Raw genomic sequence first — 27,661 nt, 5'->3', positions numbered from 1 at the left:
CCTGCCAATCGTTCCTGCTAGTGAATTTCCTCATAGAAGTCGGTAAAGAAATGATGAAACCATGAAATACATTGAGTGCTTGTGAAGCGCAAACAGAAAACATTGATTCTGGATCAAATTCCACACGTGACCAATTTTTGTGTCAGTCTTTCCCAGCTGGGTTTGTCTCTTTCCTGAAAGTTGCAGATGTATTTAGAGACACTCGGAATACTCTGTTGTGTAGTTGCTGAAAAAGCAAGTTCTCACATACCAAATAAAGAGCCTTCGTCAAGAAGGGAAAAACATGCATTCTTAATCTTAAAAAAGAGGTATAGACTGCCATGTTAAAAGGGCTAATATGTCATTTTAAGTTAGTCATTTAAAAGGTGCCAGTCGGTGGGTGGAGGACTACATCGCAGGGCACACTGGCCTGGGCAGCAGCAGCAGCAGGAGCCCCCTCCAAAGGGGGAGGGGGTGTAGGAGGAAAATATATGTGTGTGTCAACTGGAGCATCCAAGGGCTCAAAAAAAGTTGAAAAATCCAAATATGCAGGGGTCAGTATTGGAGGGGATTTCCCCCTCTGCTGTAGTTTTCCAAAGGGGCCCTTCAGAAAGGAGGAGGGATGAGAAAGGAGAAGATGAATCCATGTGTGTGTGTGTGTGTTTGTGTGTGTGGGGGTCTGTGGAGGGGCTGGCAAGGCAGCTGGAGGGGGGAGGGCCTGGCTGACTTAATCCTCTTACTGTCTCTGGGATGTATTTTGCAGTTATCGTTCATGGCAGATGGATATATTGCCCCAAACTGTATAGGTAGTACTAACTAGATCTACAATCAGAATTGATACAAAAATTTTTGTTCTTGACAGTTGTTGCACCCCATTTTTTGCCATAATTGGCAGGTCATATCCTACAGTTGTGAAGTTGTTATGTGAATCCTCCAATGACTTTGTGGGACACCAGCTGGGAAGGTTAGAAATGGTGATGATGTGACAGTGGCACAGTGCAGCCATCATAAATACATGCCAGTGGCTAAACACCTGGATTTGGACCACATGACCACGGGGATGCTGGAACAGTCCTAAGTGTGAAAACTGGTCAAGGCCACTTTTTTCAGTGCCGATATAACTTCACTAAGTCACTAAGCAAATAGTTGTAGGTCAAGGATTATCTGTACAGTGCTTTAAAAATAATCCAAAATAGCCCCCAAATTGGAACCCAGCAGTCAAACCTTTTCCTGCAACAAATCTGAAAAACTAGCCCAATTTGGTAGAAAAACCGTTCAAGTGTCCACACTGTTTCCAACTCGCATTTCAACTCAATCCCCAAACTGTCCTCCTAGACACGGTTTGGCTTTTCAAGGAAAAGAAAATGCCATTGTTGATTTTAACCCTGATGTTATCCTCAATAAAGTTCAATAAAGTTTTGCAAACTCAGAAGATACAAATATGGGAATTCTCAAATTCAAACTAAAATGTCTCATCCCACTGAAGAACTTTCCGTCCCAGAAACTCAACTGGTTTCTAATCAGCTAGAAACGATGCCAGACCAGGTTGTGCAGGATTGTCTGGGACACAACACATCCTCTCCACAACTGCTGGGAAGAGGCTCTGCGGTATCCGAAGCAGCACATTAGATTCAGTCAGTTTTCTTCCATATGAAGAAGTATCCACCTTGTGAACTCCCAAGTCTCTTGTTATGTAATCTAAATAGGCTGTGATTAATGTGTATGGGTATATCTATATTCTTTTGAGAGCAGGCCTCAGAATTCCATTTTTTAAGTTCAAAGTCTATCAGGGATCAGATGGACAGATGGACATCAGATGGACAGATGGACATCCAGACTCATACAAGGCCTCCCGCCCCTCCCAGGACAGCCTGCTCTGCTAGTTGCCATCAGAATGACCGACAGCAGTCAAACTCAGGCCTAGGACCCTGGGCATGGCCCTGGAAGACTAAAGGAATTTATTAAAAGAAAAACATATATTAAATTTATTAAAAGTGAAAGTTTTAATTGGATTTTATTACCTTTCTTACCAGGCATTTATGAGGTTTCTCTCCTGTGTGGATTCTTTGTTGTCTATAAAGGCTGCTCCTCTGACTGAAGCTCTTTCCACACTCCAGGCACTTATGAGGTTTTTCTCCTGTGTGGATCCTTTGATGTGTATAAAGATTTCCCAAGTGATTGAAGCTCTTTCCACATTCCAGGCATTTATGAGGTTTTTCTCCTGTGTGTATCCTTTGATGTGCATAAAGGTTTCCCAACTGATTGAAGCTCTTTCCACATTCCAGGCATTTATGAGGTTTTTCTCCTGTGTGGATCCTTTGATGTTTATAAAGGCTGCTGCTTTGACTGAATCTATTTCCACATTCCAGGCATTTATGAGGTTTTTCTCCTGTGTGGATCCTTTGATGTCTATAAAGGCTGCTGCTATGACTGAAGCTCTTTCCACACTCCAGGCATTTATGAGGTTTCTCTCCTGTGCGGATCATTTGCTGTCTATAAAGGCTGCTGCTATGACTGAAGCTCTTTCCACACTCCAGGCACTTATGAGGTTTTTCTCCTGTGTGGATCCTTTGATGTCTATGAAGATTTCCCAAGTGACTGAAGCGCTTTCCACATTCCAGGCATTTATGAGGTTTTTCTCCTGTGTGGATTCTTTGATGTGTATAAAGGTTTCCCAACTGACTGAAGCTCTTTCCACAGTCCAGGCACTTATGAGGTTTTTCTCCTGTGTGGATCCTTTGATGTTTATAAAGGCTGCTGCTTTGACTGAATCTATTTCCACATTCCAGGCATTTATGAGGTTTTTGTCCTGTGTGGATCCTTTGATGTCTATAAAGGCTGCTGCTATGACTGAAGCTCTTTCCACACTCAAGGCATTTATGAGATTTCTCTCCTGTGTGGATGCTTTGATGTTTATAGAGGGAGCTCCTATCACCAAAGCTCTTTCCACACTCCAGGCACTTATGAGGTTTTTCTCCTATGTGGATCCTTTGATGTCTATGAAGATTTCCCAAGTGACTGAAGCTCTTTCCACACTCCAGGCATTTTTCAGGTTTTTCTCCTGTGTGGATTCTTTGATGTGTATAAAGGTTGCTGCTCTGACTGAAGCTCTTTCCACATTCCAGGCATTTATGAGGTTTTTCTCCTGTGTGGATCCTTTGATGTTTATAAAGGCTGCTGCTTTGACTGAATCTATTTCCACATTCCAGGCATTTATGAGGTTTTTCTACTGTGTGGATCCTTTGATGTCTATAAAGGCTGCTCCTCCAACTGAAACTCTTTCCACACTCCAGGCACTTATGAGGTTTTTCTCCTATGTGGATCCTTAGATGCCTTTGAAAATCTCTGTTTCTTTTGAAGGATTTTTGACATTCCGGGCAGTGATATTTCTTTGCTTCCTCCTGGATCCTTCGGGGCTTTGGGGGTCTTCGGAAGGAGCTTCCGCCCTCCAGGCCCGTCTTGGGGTCTCTGCCCGTTTCCTCCTCCCCGCATCGCCCTCCAGGCAGCCGCCTTTCCCAGGCTCCCCCTGGGTTCCTCCCTCCCGCAGCTCCAGAGCCCCCCGGCCTTTCCCCGCCGTCTTCAGGGGAAGCCGCGCCAGGACCGGTCAGAGCTGCTCTGCGGGGCCCGCTCTCCTCCTCTTCCTCTCGGCCGGGGCCTCTTTCCTGCATCCGCCGCCATCCTCCGTCCTCCTGCAGCGGAGAAAGAAAAGAGGGTCACGGCTGCGTCCCTTTCCCTGCAGGGGAGGCCCAGGCCGAAGCCCCCGCCTCCCACGGGCCTCCCTCCCAGGACTTTCTTTTTTCGCAGAGCCTCTCAGGTTGCGACTCCCAGCGCTTTACCTGCATTCTGACACTTCCGTCGCCTAACCATAGACCTACTTCCGTCGCTCTACTGATTGAGTCATTGTGGGCGTGGCCTTCTCCTCCCCTGTAGCTCCCGTATAGTTGTCCGCTTGTGGAATGTGGGACGAAAACTTTCTCTGCGGGACCGGTGAATATTTGCATGCGGCCGCCTTCTACGCCATCCCATTGGCGGGCCCGCTTTGTGACTCCGCCCCTCGCTCCTTACTGGAGTGGCGCTGCCGCCGTTCGGCGTCTGGGCTCCTCCCCCGCTTTGGCTCCGCCCCTCCGCTGCTGGCTCTTCCCATCCGCTCCCTTCGCCCTCCGCGGCTCTTCCAAGGCGGCCTATCCGCCCCTCCTTCGCCCTTCCCCCCCCCCCCCCAATCTGGTCCATGTGCGAGGCGGGGCTGCTCTGACAGGCGGGTGCAGCCTTCCCTCCCCCAGGCCTACCTCGCAGGGTTGTGCGGTGGGGAGGCCGAAGTGGGGGGGAGTCCTGATTGCCCCACCCCACCCCCGCCACTGAAGGAGAGGAGGGGGCGGAATGGCGATTGGCGGAATGTGGGGTCGTTTGCCCCGCCCCTCCTCTTCCCCCCCCACCCCCTGCCCTTCTTCTTTCCCCCCACCCCTTGCCCCTCCTATACTCCCCCTTACCCCCTGACCTTATTCTTCCCCCCACCCCTTGCCCCTCCTCCCCCCCACCCCCTGCCCTTCTTCTGGTGCCCCTCTTCCTCTTTTCTCCCCCCCCACCCCCTGCCCTTCTTCTTCCCCCCCTTCCCTGCTCCTCCTCTTCTCCCCCCCACCCCCTGCCCTTCTTCTTTCCCCCCACCCCCTACCCCTCCTATACTCCCCCCCACCCCCTGCCCTTCTTCTGGTGCCCCCTTGGCCCCTTTTCTCCCCCCACCCCCTACCCCTCCTATACTCCCCCCCACCCCCTGCCCTTCTTCTGGTGCCCCCTTGGCCCCTTTTCTCCCCCCAACCCCCTGCCCCTCCTATTCTCCCCCCCCACCCCCTGCCCTTCTTCTTCCCCCCCTTCCCTGCTCCTCCTCTTCTCCCCCCCCACCCCCTGCCCTTCTTCTTTCCCCCCACCCCCCTACCCCTCCTATACTCCCCCCCCACCCCCTGCCCTTCTTCTGGTGCCCCCTTGGCCCCTTTTCTCCCCCCACCCCCTACCCCTCCTATACTCCCCCCCACCCCCTGCCCTTCTTCTGGTGCCCCCTTGGCCCCTTTTCTCCCCCCAACCCCCTGCCCCTCCTATTCTCCCCCCCCACCCCCTGCCCTTCTTCTGGTGCCCCTCTTTCTCTTTTCTCCCCCCCACCCCCTGCCCCTCCTATTCTCCCCCCACCCCCTGCCCTTCTTCTGGTGTATCCCGATGCTAACCTCACCCATCCCTTAAGCTATACTGTATTTTGTTTTGGCAAAATCTATTCGAGGAAGGCTGGATTTTATTTTCCTGGCCTGGATCGCCGGATGAGAAATAATGCCTGAAATTCAAAACTCAGGGGGAGAATTTCTATGTCCTCGAACGTGGCAGCATTTCACAATATTTCCTTTGGGTGAAAAGGGCATCAGCCCCTAAGCAGAAATAATAGAGGGAGTTGAACGATGGATGTTGGAACAGGAGTATGGAAAATTGGGGGGAGGGGGGGCTTCCCTAGAGAGAAGCAGTCTACCTCCAAAATTCTGCCTTTTGTGCAAAAAGATGAGAAATGGGCAGCTTTAGTGACTGGTTTGCCTGAGATTCGTGTGTGCAGAAAAGGTGGAGCAGGTGAGGTTTGATAGGCACCTATCAACTCCTTGGGAATTCTGATGGCTTTATGACCTCATCCATGCAAGCTAAACTGCCAGTTACAAAGTGGAGCTGAAAACAGCTGAATTACCTCCACTCTGGGAGACTTTTACCTTTGTAAACTGGCTTCTTTGCTCACCTGAAAATACAAATACAAATCGCCAAGTAATTCAAGGAAAGCAAAAATTGTTGATTAAGAGGTCTAATGTTGATGTTTTTTTTTAAACAGGGTAGAGAAATATAATGCATATAATATTCAGTAAATGTGACACATCAGTAAGCAAATGATCAAACCACTGGACAAATGGCAGCAAAAGTTGATGGGAGTTAGCAGAGGTAGCTAAACGGACCGATTACAGAAAAGGACATAATTTTGTTTCTACTTGGTGTGGCTTTTCGCCCCAAACTGGTGGGCTACTCACGGAGTCCAAATCTTGAGTAATCAGGAGACTGACACCAGATCGCTCTCGGGGCGAGTCAGCCAGGAGTTGCTCCTAGCGTACTCTTTTATTGTACTTGTTTGCGTAAGCAGAAGATGGGTTACATATCGGAAGATGGGTTACATATGTGCATAGAAACATAAAGTACATTTCCTGCTAAGCTCTAACCACACATTTCTATAGACGCGACCACATGTGAATACTTCGCCTAGCTCACTTATGCTACATCCTGTTAGCTTGCTATGCCAGCTGCAGTTTGCTCATGCTAGTTTGCACGCCCTGGATTCTCAGTTCACCTGTGCTGACACAGGCTATAAGAATCCGGACTGAATCTGTCCCAACATCTCCTCTGTTTTTATTTTTAAGGCACGGATGACTCTTCCTCTTCTTCGTCCGAAGGAAAGGCCATACAGATGTGTTTTTCCGTGCTTACAGAGGCAGCAAGAGAGACAGTGTCGCCCTCGTCCGGGGGTTCGGTACTGTCACACCCCAGTAGGGATGTTCTTTGCTCCTTGTGTTCCAGTAGCAACGCATTGTTTTTTGAGATAGTGCTATCCACTATACTCTGTATCAGGGACCTGAGCAAGGGTATTAGGCAGGGTAGCATAAGTAATCCCAGCAAGATGACTCCTAGCATTAGCGCGGCTTGTTTCCAATTGCGAAAAAGGCCACCCAGAAACCCCCCAGTATCCAGGATGCCAGTCCAAGTTTGAACAGGGACATGGGCTAATTTGGTAATTTTGTCTGCTACCTCAGTCAATACTTTGTGACTGTCATCGATCTCTAGACAACAATTTGAGAGATTGAATTTCCCACACACCCCTCCTTCAGCTAAAAGGAGATAGTCTAATGCTAGACGATTCTGGAAGACGGCATTTCTTAGTTGCCTTTGTGTTTTTCCAATCTGGCGGAAGGCCCTAGCAGTTTCGTTAGTGATAAGTTCTAACACCGCTTGTAGCCTGATAATTCTATTTAGCATATAAATGGGGGTACGGTAGCCATATGTTCCATCCGCAGCCCATGAGGCGGGGTCATAATAGTGGATGATACGCTCAGGGGGCCATTCATCATCTTTCCAGTTTCCAATTTTGATTTGTGAGACATCATACCCGATCTCGTATAAGGATCGTTTCTTTCTATTGTACACGGTATGGGCAAGGAACTGGCCACTGTCAAGAGGGAGCATAAAGAAGGAGGGTCTTATAGTACCCAATGTACAAGACCCGCTCCAATAAGGGTCCAGAACGGAATAAGCTGTTTTTCCACAGATCCAGTATAGGCCTGCAGGGGCTATTCGGGGATCTGGAAAACCATAGTTTAGCCATTGGTTCCACAGGGGAATCCAATGGGAGGCGTTAGGAGGCATAGCGTTAGCGGGCCAGACCTGAGAGCCTGTGGCATTCAGTCGTAGAGTCGACTGACACACCGTGTGGCCCAGGGAGGGGGAGGAATTATTTTCTCTTTGCAAACACCATTCAGCAACTAGGGCACTTTTCAAAGGCCATCTGCTGTATGGTGGTTTGAGAGGGGAAGTAACATTAAAGGCAGTAAGATTAAAAGGGATAGACATATTCCATTCAGACGGCAACCATGGCCATTGTTCTCCCATATTGGTGCCGCCACATATGTAACAATTGGTAACATTTAAAACCTCTGCTATAGTTTCCACGAGGGTTTGAAAGGTGTTGACAGCAACAGGCGGAATGTCCACAGGGGTTTTTGTTTCTTCCCAGAAGTCCCGGAAGAAGTACTGCTGAAGATCATGGCCAGTTTCTGACATGGTGAGTAGACGAAGGTAGATGAGAGTTCCTGGGTCCTTACCAGAACCGCAGATTCGAATACCAAATTGCGGGCCCCATTGGGAGATGAAATGTTCCGGATTGAAGATTGTGAAATTGAGGAGATTACAAGCCCCCTTTGAACAGTCAGATAACAACTATGTCACAAATAAGGTCACAATCAATACACAGAACACAATCAATACAATGGGAACAGCAGCAGGAATCGCAAGGGCAAGGGCAAAACCAACACATCTGACACGGCGGTTGTCTCAAGCGGGGGACGAAGATGGTGGCGTGGAGGTCATGTGGTATGGTCGCACACACCTTCCCGGGACCCACAGGACTTTATCCTTCAACTGAACTGCAGCATATCCTCTACCCCAGGTTATTAAATCAGCCGGTCCTTTCCAGTCGGGTTCTGGGAGACATCGATAGTAGACTTGTGGTTTTGCAGCTTTAGGAGAGGGGGGTGAAGAGAAATGACGTTGAGCTGCCGTCGTAGGTGGTTGTCCTGTCTCATTCAAAAAGTTTAGGGTATACAAAGCCAAGTTTAACTTGTCTTGCACTGCTGGGAGGCTAGGGGGTCCTTTCCCTAGGTCAAATCGTTCCAGGGCGTTTTTCAAGGTCTGATTAGCCCTTTCCACTATCCCCTGGCCCTGACTATTATAGGGAATTCCAAATTTGTGAGTAATTCCCCATCGTGTACAAAAATCTGCAAAGGCAGAGCTGGTGTATGCAGGGCCATTGTCAGTTTTCAATTCTTTTGGGCGTCCCAGCGATGCAAAAGTCCGAATACAATGATTGATGACATGTTTGGTTGTCTCCCCTCTCTGGGGAGTGGCCATAAGGAAGCCTGAGTATGTGTCCACTGATACATGCAAATATTTCCAGGGTGAAAAAGGGGAGTACTGGGTGACATCCATTTGCCAAATTTGGCAAACCTCTAGACCACGGGGATTTACTCCCATAGGGATGGACTTGGCTTGTTTGCTACAAGCAGGACACTGGTTAATTATTGCAGTTGCTTCCACGGCCGTGATTCCAAATTGCTTAATTAATGCTTTTTTATTTTGATGGAAATATGCATGGCTGTCCCAAGGGGACGGTTTGTTATCAAGGACTGAAAATACATCAGCTTTCGCTGTGGCGGCAGCTGCATCAGCCACAGTGTTACCTTCCTGTATGAAGCCAGGAAACGGCTGGTGACTGCGGATGTGGGAAATGTAAAAAGGGTGCTGGCGAGCCATAATCAAGGTTTGTAAAGACAAAAACAGAGACAGCAGAGAGGATTCAATTGAGGGGGATAAATATGCATCGAATATGTGAGACACAATTTGGCAGACATAGAGGCTGTCGACAATCAAATTGAAGGACTCAGTGGGGAATTGGTCAAAAGCTAAGAGGGTAGCGTATAACTCAGCACGCTGGGCGGATTTTTGAGGGGGGGTGATTTTAGTTTTCCATTGGCCGTCCTTCTGCCAAGCACAGGCCCCATATATCCTGCTCCCATCGGCAAAGACTGTAATTGCCTGAGGAATGGGAAGGAGTTGGCAGGGGGAGTTCCATTTAAAAGGAATAGTTTTCAGAAACTGAATACGGGGATCGGAGGGGGGGTGGCAGGAAAGAGTGCCTGGCCATTCCACCAAGGCCGCCTGCAACAGGTCCGATGTCTGGAAGGCGGCCTCCCAGGTAGTCAAAGGCATTGGAAGAAAAATTTTTGAAATGTCGAGGCCTATTAAGGCCTTGCTTCGAGAGCGTCCTTTAACAATCAACTGGGAATAGGAAGCCAATCGGGGAGTAATAGAATTTCTAGGCATATGGGGGAGGTGAAGCCATTCTACAATTTTCAATGAAGGGTCTGTCACCTGCCCCAAGAGTCCTGTAGGCAACCCTTCTGTATTAATTATGACTAAAACAAAAGGACAATTTGATTGAATTCGATCCACCCATCGTCGACCTAGGGCTTCATTGATAAGATCAAGGGTGTCTAATTGAGATTGCGTTAAAGAGATGGGATCCGAAGGGTGCTTTCCTTGGGTTAAAGCCGAAAAAAGAGGGCCTAATTGAGAGGTTGTTAATCCTGAGTATGGTCGAATCCAGTTGATGGACCCTAAGTATTGCTGGAGCTGAATGAGTGTGACGGGATTTGGGAGAAAGATCTTTGGCGACGCAGGGGCAGCATGCGAAGCCAGCATCTTGTGTCCCAAGTACATGAATGGCGGGGTGCTCTGTACCTTTTCTGGGGCTATATACAACCCTCCAGTGGCCAGGATGCGTTGAAGGCATGGGAGAGATGCCAATACCGTCCCTTTAGGGGCGGGGGCGGCCACCAATATGTCATCCATATAGTGATAAATAAAGAAAGTAGGATATTTTTTACGGTAGGGGAGCAACACCTGTGAAACATAGTGTTGACACATAGTAGGGCTATTTAGCATACCTTGGGGCAGAACTTTCCATTGATAACGACAAGAGGGTTGGGAGTTATTAAGCTCAGGTACTGTAAAGGCAAAAAGCTCCCTATCGTCTGGATGTAGGGGTATAGAAAAGAAGCAGTCTTTTAGATCAATGATCATCAGATCAAAATCAGAGGGGATCAAGTTTGGGTTTGGGGTGCCACATTGTAGTGCCCCCATAGGTTTTAAAATAGTGTTGATGACCCGTAGGTCATGAAGAAGGCGGGGCTTACCGCTCCGTTTTTTAATGATAAAGACTGGGGTGTTATATGGGCTGGTCGATGGCTCAATATGACCAGCTTTTAATTGGTCGTCAATGAGAGACTTTAAAAGAGTTAGTTTTTCTTTTGTCAAAGGCCACTGATCCACCCAAACGGGGGTGTTTGAGGTCAGGGACAGTTTTAGTATGAATTCCTTAGCCATTTGCTTATTCCAATATTAATTTAGCCTGTAACTGGGACATAAGGTCCCTTCCCCACAGGTTTATATGCAAAGGTAATATAATTGGCTTTATATAAGCGATAATTGTTGATGAAGGAGATGTGATTTCAATCCATTCAGAGCTGGCTCTAGCGACTTGCGCCCCTCCCACTCCTCGTACAGAAGGGGCAGATTGAGTAGGCCACTCTTTTGGCCATTCCTCTTGTTTTATAACAGATACATCAGCCCCTGTGTCTAAAAGGCCAGAAAACTGCCGGTTATTAAAGAAAAATGAAGCCGTAGGACGAGCGCGAGCCAAAGGCAGATCCAAAGCACAAATGTCCTGCGGAAAGGCGTCCGTTAGTAAGATCAAGGTAGCAACTACCTCTCCCTCTTTAATGGAAGTAGGACTATTTACAGTGATAGTTAAAGAGAGATCGTGCAGAGTTTCAGAGGAGCGAAGAAAAGGAGAGGCCATAATTCCTTGCTCTGCGAGGTCTGCATTAGGGAAAAGTAGGACAGGAAGGTTTGGAGGCAGGTGCAGCTGGAGGCGCGGGCCTATGGGCATTATATATACATGGGAGGGGAGAACATAAGTAGTTGTTTCTAAAGCCACCATTTCGAAAGAATGTGAATATATTTTTTTGGTGTTTTCGTCCTCCATTACTTCAGCCTTTTTTGCAGGGCTAGCTGAATGCCCCACTACTCGTTTCCCGATTTGGAGGACCGACAATCTTTTGCCCAATGAAATCCCTTTTTGCACTTTGGACAAACCGTTTTTGGTTGGTTTGTTTGTCCCCTTGCTTGGTGGCCTCCCCCCCCCCCCGGGGCACGGCACTCTGCCTTGAAATGGCCAGGTTTGCCACAGTTAAAACAACTTCCTGTTTTGGGTCTTGTCCCTTGTTGTTGGAGGGCTGCTGCTAATGCCTCCATTTGATATGTGGTGGTGCCTGCTTTTCTGCAGGCTTCTAAAAATTCTGGCAGATTTGCCTCAGGGTTTATTACAACATTTTTCAGGATAGATCTGTAATCAGCGTTGGCATTTTCTACTGCCAACTTCTTTGTTAATTCTGTTCTAGCTGCTTCATTATCTATTTGTCTAACAATAGCTTGAGTAAGTCTATTGATGAAATCTGAATAAGGCTCCTGAGGCCCTTGTTTAACACTTGCAAAAGAGCTGATCACATTTTTTGTATCTTCTAGTTTAGAGAATGCTGTTAGAACAATGTCATTTAAAAACGGGTACATGGCGACCGGGGAGGGAATTTGGAGAGCCACCGTCGCTACTGGTCCCTCTCCCAAAAGATGGTCGGCGGTGACGCCGGCGGGTAAGGGGCCCCGGGCCACGGCGGCTCTCACCCCTCTGCGCCAGTGAGATTCAAATGCCAAATACTGAGCATTTGTTAACAACATGTTGCCCAGATTTTTCCAATCTTCTGGGATAATTTGAAAACTTTGTGCAAATGATTTTAAGAGTGCCTGTACGTAATGACTCGATATTCCGTACAGGGTAATTGCCTCTTTCATATTTTTGACAGTTTTATAATCTATCATTTGATGTCCTCTTATTTTTTGGCCTGCACTTTGTGGGTCATCGATCATGACAATAGGATATGCCTGAAGACCAGAAAGGCCCTCAAGGTCTTCTATTTCCAATTGTCCTGTCTGTCTTGCTTGTTGAAGACCCGCTGAAAGGGCGGATTGAACAGGTACCTCAACTGCCGCCACTGTTTGGTGTGGCAAGGCAGTGGGAGAGACTAACGCTGGGGGTAGAGGATTATTCTCCTTTTCCCTAGGTTGGTCATCTGATTCTTTCATACATTTTTCGTATGCGGGAGGGTCTATCATGTGGGCTGTTTTGGGGCCATAAAATAAGGTGACCATAGCCATAAGGGCTTTCCAGGTTCCTAGTATGTGGGCGGGCGCTCTAGGGGACTCATGTAGCCAATTGCCCATTCGGCGCCACGTATTAAATTCTAATCGTCCTTCCTCTGCATACGCGGGGCATTTCTCACCAAGGAAATGGAGAAAAAGTCGGATATCCTTTTTCTTTAGTGGATATGCAGTAGTTCCATTTGCCTTTTGTATCACATTTGCTTTCCTGACTAAAATATCTAATTCTTCCAGATGCGCTGCCTGGGTTTTAGATAATTTCTGTCCCATACTCACCTAATTGTGCACGAGGGGTCTATTCCAGACAAGGGGTCTATTCCAGACGAGTGAGTAGTAGGCCGTCAGGCGACGTGTCCTGAATGAACTGAATCACGTCGGGGTCACCAGTTGTGGCTTTTCGCCCCAAACTGGTGGGCTACTCACGGAGTCCAAATCTTGAGTAATCAGGAGACTGACACCAGATCGCTCTCGGGGCGAGTCAGCCAGGAGTTGCTCCTAGCGTACTCTTTTATTGTACTTGTTTGCGTAAGCAGAAGATGGGTTACATATCGGAAGATGGGTTACATATGTGCATAGAAACATAAAGTACATTTCCTGCTAAGCTCTAACCACACATTTCTATAGACGCGACCACATGTGAATACTTCGCCTAGCTCACTTATGCTACATCCTGTTAGCTTGCTATGCCAGCTGCAGTTTGCTCATGCTAGTTTGCACGCCCTGGATTCTCAGTTCACCTGTGCTGACACAGGCTATAAGAATCCGGACTGAATCTGTCCCAACAACTTGGAAACCACATTTGGACTTTGTGCTTATGGTGGGGAAAAAAATAAATCGTTGATATTGAGTTTTGCCGATTAGATTTGATGCTACAGAAGGTATGTATTATATAAAAGTAAAAAGTTGAAGTCTTGTGTTGTTTATTCTACTGCATCAAAAGGAGCCGGGGAAATTAATGCTGCTCCCTTTACCCTACACTTTTCTCTCTTCCTCCACTATTTTACCTTTACTTGTATTTTTCTTTATATTTGGTATTTCATGCTATGATAAACTAATAAAAAATTGAAAGCACAAACAATAAAATGCACCGATTGCTTGTGAAGTTTGAAGAGCAGGAAACACTGATTCCAGATAAAATTCTCCACGTGACAAATGGACGTGTTAAGTCTTTCCCAGCTGGGTTTGTGTCTTTCTTGAAAGTTGCAGATGTATTCAAAGACACTCAGAAGACCCCGTTGTGTAGTTGCTGAAACAGCAACTTCCCACACACCAAATAAAGAGTCTTGGCTAAGAAGGGGAAAACATGCATTCTTAAACTTAAAAAAGAGGTGTAGATGGCCATGTTAAAAAGGATTATCTGTCATTTTAAATTAGCGATGAAGGTTACAATTTGAGGCAACAGGATCACACACTCCGTTTAACTTGCTGTGAATTAACTTCCTTCCTTAGACTTTGCCTCAGTCGTCTCCTTCTCTGCTCTCGGCCTTTTCTCAAGGGTGGTTCTTGCTGGGGAATCCTTGATTGTACAAACAGAGGCACAGAATCAACGTCACCTGAAGCTTTAGCACCACTTTATAAGACCTTAGTAAGGCCACACCTCAATACTACATTCAAGGTTGGTCACCACATTGCAAAAAGTTGTTGAGACTTTGGAAAAAGTGCAAAGAGGAGCAACTAGGCTGATGAAGGGCCTGGAGACTAAAGCACATGAAGAAGGGTTGGGGGAACCGGATATGGCTAGTCTGGAGATAAGGAGTTCGAGGGGTGACATGATAGCACTGTTCCAATAGATGAGAATTAACCAGTGGAACAGCCTGCCTTCAGAAGTGGTGGCTGCTTCATCACCGGATGTTTTTGACAATAGACACTTGGTTCAAACTAAAAGGATATATAATAATTAAGTATTAAATTGGAAGAAGAACAAGTAAAAGAAACAATGATATCTTGGGCTAAGAATTTTGGCGCATACAATAGAATTAGATAAATGGCAGAAATTATGGGATAGAAACAAGCTTACAATATCAACAGCGTATAAAGAAAAATTTTATAAAATATTGTATAGATGCCAGTTTTCACCTGCAAGAATAGCGAATATTTACAAATATTTACAGATATAGCGTAGTGTATTTGTAAATAGCGAATATTTACAAATACAACATTTAACATTTACTGTTAAATGTTGAAATACCTGTTTCATATTATCATATCTGGTGGACATGTCCCTGAGCAAAAAAGGTTTGCAATAAAATCCATACATGGCTGGAAGCTATGATAAAACAACACATAGACCTAAAGCCTGAGATGTTGGGCATGCTACCAGGAAATTACAATAAAGGTAATACAGATCTAATTCTACATGTTTGGACAGCAGCTAGGATTGTACATACTGGAAAATACTGGAAAAATGAAGAAACCCCCATGGATGAGAATATAATTAAAAAAATACCGGAATGTTCAGAAATGGATAGGTTAACGTTTAAAATTAAAAAGACTCTGAATATTATATGGGATGGGAGTTATTTGGTCAGTCGAGGAAAACAAGTTAGATGGTGGAAATATGAGAAAATGTGGATTACATGAGAAAGATTTAAAGTGGATTAGTAAATACTTCGATGGTTATCCAATTGATGTCAATATGGAAGATATTTCTTCTTACAAAAATGGAAGGTCGGCAGTTCAGCAGTTCCAATCCCTAGTGCTGCGAAAGAGGGTGAGCTCCCGTGACTTGTCCCAGCTTCTGCCAACCTAGCAGTTCAAAAGCACGTAAAAATGCAAGTAGAGAAATAGGGACCACCTTTGGTGGGAAGGTAACAGCGTTCCACGCGGCTTTGGCATTGAGTCATGCCGGCCACGTGACCAGGAAGAGTCTGGAACGACTAGCACATATATGCAAGGGAAACCTTTACCTAGAGAACACAATGTTCAGTATAGAAAGGGAACTTTTGATATAAAAACAATAAACGTGGGTGGGAAGGAAAGAGTGGACAGCCACTTGTCTGGAAGGGTAGAGGGTCTCCTCCTTTAACAGGAGGTTGGACTAGGAGGCCTGCAAGATCCCTTCCACTGCTGTTATTCTGATATCGTTATTCAAAGCATTGATGTGGGTTTCCAACTGAGTGGTTTTTTAGATGGTTTTCAAGTTGTTCATTTGTTTTGAAGCATTTTTCACATTCTGAGCATTCGTATGATTTTTCTCCTGAGTGGATTCTTAGATGCCTTTGAAGACGGTCGTTTCTTTTGAAGCATTTTTCACATTCCGGGCACTGATGTTTCTTTCCTCCCACCTGGATCCTTTGGGGACTCCCAGGTCCTCTAAAGGATCCTCCGCCCTCCAGGCATTTCTTCAAAAGGGCCCTTTGATGTCTATAAAGGTGTCCCCTCCGACTGAAGCTCTTTCCACACTCCAGGCACTTATGAGGTTTTTCTCCAGAGTGGCTCCTTTGATGTGTATAAAGGGTGCCGCTGTGACTGAAGCTCTTTCCACACTCAAAGCATTTATAAGGTTTTTCTCCTATGTGGATCCTTATATGACTTTCAAGATGGTCGTTTCTTTTGAAGGATTTTCCACATTCTTGGCACTTATGAGGTTTTTCTTCCATGTGGATCCTTAGATGCCTTTGAAGAACTCCATTACTTTTGAAGGTTTTCCAACATTCAGGGCACTGGTGTTTCTTTCCTCCCTCCTGGATCCTTTGGGGACTTAAAGGTCTTCCGAAGGACCCTCCGCCCTCCTGGCATTTCTTCAAAAGGACCCTTTGATGTCTATAAAGGTTGCTCCTCTGACTGAAGCTCTTTCCACACTCCAGGCATTTATGAGGTTTCTCTCCAGTGTGGATCCTTTGATGTGTATAAAGATATCCCCTCCGACTGAAACTCTTTCCACACTCCAGACACTTGTGAGGCTTTTCTCCTGAGTGGCTCCTTTGATGTCTGTAAAGTGTGCTCCTCCGACTGAAACTCTTTCCACACTCCAGGCACTTGTGAGGTTTTTCTCCTGAGTGGCTCCTTTGATGTCTATTAAGGTGGCTCCTCTGACTGAAGCTCTTTCCACACTCCAGGCATTTATAAGTTTTTTCTCCTGAGTGGCTCCTTTGATGTGTATAAAGGATGCTCCTCTGACTGAAACTCTTTCCACACTCCAGGCACTTATGAGGTTTTTCTCCTGTGTGGATCCTTTGATGTGTATAAAGGATGCTCCTCTGACTGAAACTCTTTCCACACTCCAGGCATTTATGTGGTTTTTCTCCTGTGTGGATCCTTTGATGTCTATAAAGGCTGCTCCTCCGACTGAAACTCTTTCCACACTCCAGGCACTTATGAGGTTTTTCTCCTGAGTGGCTCCTTTGATGTTTATAAAGGTCGCTCCTCCGACTGAAGCTCTTTCCACACTCAAAGCATTTATGAGGTTTTTCTCCTGTGTGGATCCTTAAATGACTTTCAAGATGGTCGTTTCTTTTGAAGGATTTTCCACATTCCGGGCACTGATGTTCCTTTGCTTCCTCCTGGATCCTTCGCGGCTTTGGGGGTCTTCGGAAGGAGCCTCCACCTTCCAGGCCCAGCTCGGGGTCTCCGCCCGTTTCGTCCTCCACGCATCGCGCTCCAGGCAGCAGCCTTTCCCAGGCTCCCCCTGGACTCATCCCTCCTGCAGCGCTGGAGCCCCCCGGCCTTTCCCCGCCATCTCCCGGGGAAGCCGTGCCGGGACCGAGCAGGGCTGCGCCGCGGGGATTGCTCTCCTCCTCCTCCTCCTCTTGGGCGGCGCCGCTTTCCTGCATCCGGTGCCATCCTCCGTCCTCCTGCAGGGGAGAAAGAGAAGAGGGTCACGGCTGCGTCCTTCCCCGCAGGGGAGGCTCAGGCCCAAGACCCCCAGCCCCCCACGGCCTCCCAGGCATTCCCGAGGTGGACACGGACTCCCTCCCAGCCTCCCGTCTCCCTCCCTGCCCTCAAGACTAGGCCTCGGGATCCCAAGCCTCCCTTCTCTGGGGAGACCCTCCCAGACTTCAGCTCCCAGCATTCCCTGCGCCCAACCTGCATTATCCTGGCTCTGTCGCCGATTCAGGAGGCTCCCTCATTGCCCGTTTTAGTTCCGGAAGTGGAGGCTTCACGCCCTTTTCTCTCCAAAAGCTCCGCCTCTTCCTTTGGAGGATCCGCCCCAAGGGGTCCTCCTGCCAATCGTCACCGTCGACAGAGCGACCAATCGGCGTCCTTCTCCCTTCAATCACCTGGACTGCGCCTGCGCGGTCCCGACGGTTGTTATGGTTCCCCGGGGGGGGGGCGGGGAGCTCCCCTTGAACTTTGGGGTCTGATCTCCTCCCCCTCTGCAGCCCCCGTATTGAGGGAGTGGGAGGTCAGGGGCTCTTCTGGGGCTGTGACCTCATAGCAACCTCTGAAGGGAGCCAGGGATGAAGGCTGGGAGGGGAGAAAGAAGAGACCCTGAGTTCAAGGGTTGCACAGCTCCCTTTTCAGTCCAGCCCACCTCACAGGGTTGTTGTTGGGGGAAGAGAGGAGGAAGCTGTGCTGGATGGGAGGGGGGGAGGGGTTCCTCGGGGCTTCTCTTCTTGCAGACGTTTCATTGCCCAAAGTAGCTTCCTTCCTCATGGCTAGAAGGGAGGGGGGCTCAGAGAGCTCCAAAGACCCCTCAGTTCAACCTTCAGCTCCAAATATTCCCCTTCATTTTGCTGCATGTCTTCTCCGCCTTAGTTGTAAAAAAGCCAGGATCCCAGTAAATAAATAAACTCACTATGTGTGACTCCCAAGTGTATTTTTAAATAGCAAATACATGGCCTCTATTTGATGCAGGAAAATTCTTGTTCCTAAACATAAGAATTTGGAATTCATGCACAAAAGGAAACTAGCTCCAGTTAAAGAGAACTGGAGGGTCAGAATCTCCTGCCAATGGATCCTGCTAGTGAATTTCCTCTCATTCCAACACATAATTGTTGGAAAAAGGAAGCAGAAAAATCAGGCAATTTTCAGAGGATCCAGAGGATTGGTTTTGAAGGGAAACAATAATAAGGATATAATAAGTAATACTAGAATATGATATTCTGGTATATTAGATTCTGTAACCATTAGGTTTCTGTAATACATTTATGCCTTTGTATTTGTATCTCCTGTAACAAACACATTCTGTTATTAGGCCTCTGTAATGTATCTGGTATTTGTCAAACATTTGTTCCTGCCATTTGGTCTGAACCCATATCCATCTTCTTCCTGTTTTTCTCCTGCCATCTAAGAGCATGGTAGGCATCTCAGCTGGAACTGCAGACATCATCATCCGAGGGATAATTTACACTTCAGCTCTAACTTACACCTTTGATCTGTTCCCTGCAGCCCAGGGGGCCAAATGAGCAATTGGGAGAACAAAGGAAGAGATAAGGCTAATTGGGAGGCTTCTATTCCTTTGCAGGGCAACAAGGAATACACAAAGCTAAACTAGGAGGCCAGAATTGGGTACTAAGCTGATGTCTGTGAGGGTGTAAAAGGACGCCATACCTTCTCCTCGCATGCATTGTATCTGCATGTTCTGGATATAGTCCCACCCAGTATTTTGTTTTTGGCCATAAATAAAATCTCCTTTTTTTTTGCAAGCCTCGTCTTGAGTCTCTCTCTTTGGCATTCTGGTGACTCAAGTATATTTTGGGACCTTACATTTCCTTTTTGAGTCCCTGTAACTGCTGGATCCCGCAACACTTGGAACTTGGCCAAAAGAGGGTCATGTGACTTGGGGGTTCAGCATCATTAAGCTATGCAGTATTTTGTTTTTGCAGAAGTGGTTCAAGGGAGACGGGATTTTGCTTTCTGTCCTGGATTGCTGTATTACTTTGGGATTCAGGAAAAGGTGCCTCACCTAAGCAGAAGTAATGGAGGGAGCTCACCTGGGATGATGGCACAAAGCACAAAACAACATGGCAACAGAAAGGGAATGCAATGGGATGTTGACCTGAGGCTGTATAAATGAGTCTTAGTGGAGCTTCCCTAGAAAGGGGCAGTCTACATCGAACAGTCTGCCTTTTGTGAGAAACGGGCAGCTTTAGTGATTGGTTTGCTCGCCTCCTACAGACATTTGCCTGGCAAGGCTGTATGTAGAAAAGGTAGAACAGGTGAGGTTTGATAGGCACCTGTCACCTCCTTGGGAATTCTGATGGCTTTATGACCTCATGAATGCAATCTAAACTGCCAGTTACTGTCAGTTGTCAGAGTGAAGATGCCTTCAGTCTTCAGAAGGGCTCCTGGGCTCTGGAAAAATTTCCCTCTATTTGCAGCCAATTCATCAGAGTTGTATTGCAAGGGGGGGAAACGCCAATTCTTCCACTCCATTTCCCTTCTTAGCAAAGGGAAGCTGGGCGAAGATGTGCTCCAGAGAACACCCAGCTCCCTTCCTGGTTGATTTTAATTCGTGATTGATCGTTTTTAATCGAGTGGGATTGTTGCTTCTAAACCCAGGAAGTCCCACTTTGGTGTGGAGCTGAAGAGAGCTGAATTTCCTCCACTCTGGGAGACTTTTACCTTTGTAAAGGGGCTTCTTTGCCCACCTGAAAATGCAAATACAAATCACCAAGTAATTTCAGCAAAGGAAAAATGGTTGCTTAGGGGGTGGGTCATGTGGTTTTCTTTACAGGGTGAACAAATATAATATTCAGTACAATAAGCAAATGATCAAACTCTAATTCCCTCCATGGACAATAATGGCTGCAAACGTTGATGGAAGTAGCAGAGGTAGCTAAAAAGACTGTTTTCTCTCTTATTCTCCCTTTCTCTCCCACTCTCTCCCCCACTCTCTCTCTCTCTCTCTCTCCCCCCTCTTTCTCTTTCTCTCTTTCTCCCACTTTCTCTCATTCTTTCTCTCCCCCATTCTCGTTCCCCCCACTCTCTCATTTTCTCTCTCCCCTTCTCTCCCCCCACTTTCTCATTCTTTCTCTCCCCCATTCTCTCTCCCACCCTTTCTCTCCCCTTTCTCTCACTTTCTCTCCCCACCCATTCTTTTTCTCTCCCCCACTCATTCTCTCCCACTTTCTCATTCTCTTCCTCTTTGTCTCTTCCCCACGCTCTCATTCTGAATCTGATTCTTTCATTTTGTCTCTCTCTCTCTCCCCGTCTCTCTCCCCCTCATTTTCTCTCTCTCCCTTTTTTTCTTCCCCGTTCTTTCTCATTCCCTTTTTCTCTCCCACTTTCATTTTCTCTTTCTCTCTCCCCCCTCTTTATCATTCTTTCTCTCTCCCACTCTTTCTTTCTCTCCCTCTCCCCCACTCTTTCTCTCTCCCTCTCATTCTGATTCTCCCTCTCTCTGATTCTCTTTCATTTTGTCTCTCTCTCTCTCATTCTCTTGCAGGGGGCCGATGTGGTGTCTGCAATGGAGAGCAAAAAGGAATGGAAGAAAGGAGAGGAGGAAGGGAAGGGAAGGGGACAAGAGTAGGAGTGAAGGCGAGAAGGAGGAAAAGAAGAGAGAAGTGGGGGAAAGGGAAAGGAAGTAGGATGAGGTGGGAGAGGAGGCAGGAGAAAGTAGGAGAGAAGAGGAGGGAGGGAAGGGAAAGAAAGGAGGAGGAGAAGAAGGTTTGTTGTGGAATGAGGGAAGAAAGAGAAGAAGAGCAACTCCGAATGTAATTAGAATGTCTTATTTTAATGCTAATCCTAATGTAGGATTTCTTATGTATAAGAAAATGTACAATTTCTATTATGTGGGGAAGGGGTAAGGGTGGGGGGGAGAAAATTGTTTGTATTTCTTATAAAACTTTTCAATAAAAAAAAGAAAGATTTAAAGTGGATTAATAAATACTTTGATGGTTACCAATTGATGTCATTATGGAAGATATTTCTTTTTACCATAATGATTGATATTATCTATGTTTGTATATCCACATGATTACGATTGTGATGATTTTCATACTTTTGTATAAAAGTACACTATTAAATAGCAAAGAGATGCGGTGGCTCAGTGGCTATGACGCTGAGATTGTCGAAAGGTCGGCAGTTCAGCAGTTCGGATCCCTAGTGCCTTGAAACAGGGTGAGCTCCCATTACTTGTCCCAGTTTCTGCCTACCTGCTGATTTTCTGTTATCATTATTCTGTTGCTTTGCATGTACACTGAGAGGTTCTGCATGGGAAGCAAATTCCTTGTATGTCTAATCACACTTGACTAAAAAACTTATTCAACTGAATTACTCAGACATATATTGACTGAAGGTCCTTCCACATCCAGGCATATTTAGCATTTCCCCCCATGTGAATCCATTGATGTCGATGAAGGAGTTCCCCATCAGTAAAGCTCTTTCCACACTCAAGGCATTTATATGTTTTTCCCCCGTGTTCGATTCCTTGATGGGAAAAATGGTCCTTCTTTCAACTGATACTTTTCCCTCAGTCCAGGCATTTGAATGATTTTTCTCCTTAGATGCCTTTGAAGGTGGTAATTTCTTTTGAAGGATTTTTTACATTCCGGGCACTGATATTTCTCTCCTTCCTCCTGGACCCTTTGTGAACTCCCTGGTCTTCCTAGGGATCCTCTGCCCTCGAGGCATTCATTCAGCTTCTCTCCCCAAAGGATCCTTTGATGTCTATAAAGGTTCCTGGTATGACCAAAGTTCTTGCCACACTCCAGGCACTTATGAGGTTTTTCTCCTGGGTGGATCCTTAAATGACTTTTAAGATGGTCGGTTTTTTTGAAGGATTTTTCACATAGAGGGCACTGATGTTTCTTTCCTCCCTCCTGGATCCTTCAGGGCTTTCTGGGTCTTCCAAAGGACCCTCCCCCCTTCAGGCATTTCTTCAGTTTCTCTCCAGAATGGATCCTTTGATGTGTATAAAGGTTTCCCAACTGACTGAAGCTCTTTCCACACTCCAGGCATTTATGAGGTTTCTCTCCTGTGTGGATCCTTAGATGTTGTGTAAGATCTCCTCTCTGACTGAAGTTCTTTCCACACTCAAAGCATTTATGAGGTTTTTCTCCTGTGTGGATTCTTTTATGTCTATAAAGGTTGCTACTTTGACGAAAACTCTTTCCACACTCCAGGCAATTATGAGGTTTTTCTCCTGTGTGGATCCTTTGGTGTCTATAAAGGGTGCCGGTATCACCAAAGCTCTTTCCACACTCCAGGCATTTATGTGGTTTTTCTCCTGTGTGGCTCCTCTGATGTGTATAAAGGGTACTGATACGACCAAAGCTCTTTCCACACTCCAGGCATTTATGTGGTTTTTCTCCTGAGTGGATTCTTTGATGTCTATAAAGGTGTTCCCTCTGACTGAAGCTCTTTCCACACTCCAGGCATTTATGTGGTTTTTCTCCTGAGTGGATTCTTTGATGTCTATAAAGGTGTTCCCTCTGACTGAAGCTCTTTCCACACTCAAGGCATTTATGTGGTTTTTCTCCTGAGTGGATTCTTTGATGTTTATAGAGGGTGCTGATATGACCAAAGCTCTTTCCACACTCCAGGCATTTATGAGGTTTTTCTCCTGTGTGGATTCTTAGGTGGCTTTGAAGATGGTAGTTTCTTCTGAAGGATTTTTCACATTCTAGGCACTGATGTTTCTTTCCTCCCTCCTGGATCCTTTGGGGATCTCCAGGTCTTCCGAAGGACCCTCTGCCCTCCAGGCATTTCTTCAGTTTCTCTCCAGAATGGATCCTTTGATGTTTATAAAGGGTGCTCCTTTGACCAAAGCTCTTGCCACACTCCAGGCATTTATGAGGTTTTTCTCCTGTGAGGATTTTTTGATGTTTATAAAAGTTTCCACTGTGATTGAATGTCTTTTCATACATCAGGACTTCACCTGGTTCCTCTAATGAATGGATTCTTTGATGCCTATTAAGGCTTGTCTTGTATCTAAAACTCTTTCCACATTCCAGGCATTTATATGGTTCCTCCCCTGAATGGATCCTTTGATGTCTATAAAGGGTGCTGGTATGACGGAAGCTCTTTCCACATTCCAGGCATTTATGAGGTTTATCTCCTGTGTGGATTCTTTGATGTTTATAGAGGGTGCTCCTTTGACCAAAGCTCTTTCCACACTCCAGGCATTTATGAGGTTTTTCTCCTGTGTGGATCCTTTGATGTTTATAAAGGTTTCCCAACTGACTGAAGCTCTTTCCACATTCCAGGCATTTATGAGGTTTTTCTCCTGTATGGATCCTTTGATGTTTATAAAGGGCGCTGCTATAACCAAAGCTCTTTCCACACTCCAGGCACTTATGAGGTTTTTCTCCTGAGTGGCTCCTTTGATGTATATAAAGATATCCCCTCTGACTGAAGCTCTTTCCACACTGAAAGCATTTATGAGGTTTTTCTCCTGAGTGGATACTTTGATGTGTATAAAGGTTGCTCCTCCGACTGAAGCTCTTTCCACACTCCAGGCACTTATAAGGTTTTTCTCCTATGTGGATCCTTAGATGCCTTTGAAAATCTCTGTTTCTTTTGAAGGATTTTTTGCATTCCGGGCACTGATGTTCCTTTCCTCCCTCCTGGATCCTTTGGGGCTTTCGGGGTCTTCTGAAGGAGCCTCTGCCCTCCAGGCCCGTCTTGGGGTCTCTGCCCCTTTCCTCCTCCCCGCGTCGCCCTCCAGGCAGCCGCCTTTCCCGGGCTCCCCCTGGGCTCCTCCCTCCTGCAGTCCCAGAACCCCCCGGCCTTTCCCCGCCGTCTCCCGGGGAAGCCGCGCCAGGACCGGGCAGGGCTGCTCCGCGGGGCCCGCTCTCCTCCTCCTCCTCCTGGGCGGCGCCTCTTTCCTGCATCCGCCGCCATCCTCCGTCCTCCTGCAGGGGAGAAAGAGAGGCGGGTCACGGCTGCCTCAGCTTCCCCACGGGGGACGCCCAGGCCCAAGCCCCCGCCTCCCACGGGCCTTCTCCAGGCAGACACTGCCTCCTTCCCAGCCTCCCGTCTCCCTCCCCGCCCTCAAGACTAGGCCTCGGGCTCCCAGGCCTGCCTTATCCACTCCCAGCATCCCCTGCTCCAAACCTGCATCATTCTCTGTCGCCGATTCAGGCAGCTCTCTTGTTGCCCGTTTTATTTACGGAAGTGGAGGCTTCATTCCCTTTTCGCCAGAAGTTCCGCCTGTTCCTTCCGAGGGACCGCCCCAATCGCCGCCCTCTCCAGAGCGACCAATCGGCGTCCGCCTTCCTTCAATCAGCCAGAGGGCGCCTGCGCAGTGCAGAGGGTTGTTATGGTCCTACGCGGAGGTGAAGGGGGGCTTCCCTTGAACTTTGGGGTCCGGTCTCCCCCCCACCCGCCGGTCTGTATTGAGGGAGGGGGAGGTCAGGGGCTCTTCTGGGGCTGCGACCTCATAGCAACCTCTGAAAGGGAGGCAGGGATGAAGGCTGGGAGGGGAGAAAGAAGAGACTCTGAGTTCAAGGGTTGAAAAGCTCCCTTTTCAGTCCAGCCCACCTCGCAGGGTTGTTGTTGGGGGAAGAGAGGAGGAAGCTGTGCTGGATGGGAGGGGGGGAGGGGTTCCTCGGGGCTTCTCTTCTTGCAGACGTTTCATTGCCCAAAGTAGCTTCCTTCCTCATAGCTAGAAGGGAGGGGGCTCAGAGAGCTCCAGAGACCCCTCAGTTCAACCCTCAGCTGCAAATATTCCCCTCCATTTTGCTGCATGTCTTCTCCGCCTTATTTGTAAAAATAATAAAGCCAGGATTCCAATAAATAAATAAACTCCCTATGTGTGATTCCCAAGTGTTTTTTTAAATAGCAAATACACGGAATCTATTTGATCCAGGACAATTCTTGATCCTGGATGTAACAATTCAGAATTCATGCACAAAAGGAGACCATCTCCAGTTAAAGAGGACGTAAGGATGAGAACCTCCTGCCAATGGTTCCTGCTAATGAATTTCCTTTCATTCCAACACATTATGGTTGGAAAAAATAAGCAGAAAATCAAGCAATTTTGATAGGATCCAATTTGGTTTCTTTCTGGGTCCCTTTAACTGCTGGATCCCTCAACACTTGGAACTTGGCCAAAAGAGGGTCATGTGCCTTGGGGGTTCAGCATCATTAAGCTATGCAGTATTTTGTTTTTGCAGAAGTGGTTCAAGGGAGAAGGGATTTTGCTTTCTGTCCTGGATTGCTGTATTACTTTGGGATTCAGAAAAAGGTGCTACACGTAAGCAGAAATAATGGAGCAAGCTCACCTGGGATGATGGCACAAAGCACAAAACAACATGGCAACAGAAAGGGAATGCAATGCAATGTTGACCCGAGGCTGTATAATTAGTGGAGTTTCCCTAGAAAAGGGCAGTCTACATTCAACAGTCTGCCTTTTGTGAGAAATGGGCAGCTTCAGTGATTGGTTTGCCTGGCAATGCTGTATGTAGAAAAGGTAGAACCGGTAAGGTTTGATAGGCACCTGTCATCTCCATGGGAATTATGATGACTTCATGACCTCATTCCAAGAGGCTAAACTGCCAGTAACTGTCAGCTATCAGAGTAAAGATGCCTTCCAATAGGTAAGTAGGTCTTCAGAGGGCTCTTGAGCTCTGGGAAATCTTCCCTCTATTTGCAGCAATTGTTTTTTTTTTTAAATATACTTTATTAAATTTTTCCATTACAAAAAAAAAAAATATAAAATCTCTACGACCTTCAGAGGCACAGTGTTTATACATATTAAGAAGTCATACATCGAATATACTTCATCCTTAGCTATTCAAGATTATATTTACAATTTATGCGTCCGGTATATTTCACCCTTTAGATACGTAAACTAATCATGTCCTAAAATCATGCTTTTATCCTATTCTTTAACCATTTATACCATTTTCCCCATACTTCATAATATTTAGATTTCTCATCATTATTTAATTCACTCGTCAGTTTTGCCATTTCTGCGCACTCTAAGATTTTATTTATTAACATTCCTTCTGGTGGTATGGTTTTATTTTTCCAGGATTTCACGAAGACTAGTCTAGCCGCTGTTGTTATCTGGATTATAAATTGGGTTTTGTTGTTGTTGAAGCCATCTCCAATTATACCCAAGAGAAATATTTCTGGAGATAAGACTACATCCTGTCCCATTATTTCACATAGCCAGTATCGAAATTTAGACCAAAATCTTTTTGTCTCTGGGCAGGTCCACCACATATGATAGAAGGTGCCGACCTCTTTACCACATTTCCAACACATAGCTGAGAGATTAGGAAACATTTTCGCTAATCTAGCTGGCTCTAGGTACCACCTGTGTAGCATTTTATAGTGGTTTTCCCTGAATGTTGCTGATTTCGTCATTTTATAGTTCCTATTCCAGGCCTCCTCCCAATCATTAAAATTTAGTCTGTATCCAAAATTTTTTCCCAGATACTTAACTGGTTTTTTGCTATGACCTCTGCCCTATCCTCATCTAATAGAAGGTTGTATATTTTTGCTAGCATTTTCTTATCCACTCCCCATATGATTTTATCAAAATTTCCATACTTTACTTCTATGCCATATTGGTCTCTTATCTTTCTGATATCTTGAATTTATCTGCAAGTAATTCCACCAATCTAGGTTGAAACCGTGGTCTCTCAATATGTCCAGAGATTTGAGCTTCCCCTTTTTGTCTAAAATATCTTTATATGTGCCAAATTTATAGTTATCTCTTCTATTTGGGGTGGCCAAGCCTCCATAATGGAAAGCCAATTTGGTACTTTAATGTAAATCCTCTGCCTAATTTCCTCCCACATTTGTATAAGTGTCTCCCTAATTTTATGTTTGTGGAAATAGGATTTTTTCTTGTTCCTTGGTTCCCACAGGTGGGCATGCCACCCTTCTTGTAGATCGTGTCCTTCTAAAGTCAGGATTCTCCTATTTCATAGTGTAACCCACTCCTTAATCCAAATTAATTTTGCCGCCTTTTGGTATGCTTCCCAATCAGGGAGTCCAAATCCACCCATATTTCTTTTTCCTTGTAGTATCTTAAATGAGATCCTCGATTTCCTTCCCTCCCATAAAAAGTTTCTAATATATTTGTTCAAATCCAGAAAGAATTTTTTATCTAAAGTCATCGGAATATTTTGAAACAGGAATAAAATTGTAGGTAGGATGTTCATTTTGATTGCTGCTATTTTACCAATCAGAGACAATTTTAGCTTTTTCCATCTTTCTAAATCCTGATGTA

The 27,661-nt window shown here is 46.2% G+C and overlaps 1 protein-coding gene and 1 pseudogene across 1 annotated transcript in view; both read right to left on the bottom strand.

Moving 5' to 3' along the window:
- The window catches only part of LOC139325606 (uncharacterized), an 84,543-nt gene extending 67,063 nt beyond the window's left edge, over positions 1–17,480 (bottom strand). Inside the window, 8 exon segments of the mRNA XM_070955531.1 lie at positions 2,001–2,388; positions 2,941–2,953; positions 3,167–3,668; positions 16,495–16,501; positions 16,561–17,252; positions 17,254–17,419; positions 17,421–17,449; positions 17,451–17,480. Coding sequence (XP_070811632.1) covers positions 2,001–2,388; positions 2,941–2,953; positions 3,167–3,668; positions 16,495–16,501; positions 16,561–17,252; positions 17,254–17,419; positions 17,421–17,449; positions 17,451–17,480 — 1,827 coding nt within the window.
- A 3,792-nt stretch (positions 17,481–21,272) lies between these two features.
- Positions 21,273–24,385, bottom strand: LOC139325580 (zinc finger protein 665-like; annotated as a pseudogene).
- Between the last annotated feature and the right edge of the window lie 3,276 nt (positions 24,386–27,661).

The sequence above is a fragment of the Pituophis catenifer genome, unplaced genomic scaffold, assembly GCF_029215685.1.
Source record: "Pituophis catenifer annectens isolate HBS135680 unplaced genomic scaffold, rPitCat1.0.hap2 SCAF_17, whole genome shotgun sequence".
In the NCBI taxonomy this organism is placed as follows: Eukaryota; Metazoa; Chordata; class Lepidosauria; order Squamata; family Colubridae; genus Pituophis; species Pituophis catenifer.
The sequence above is the reverse complement of the archived record's forward strand: the minus strand, read 5'-3'. Positions and strand labels throughout refer to the sequence as shown.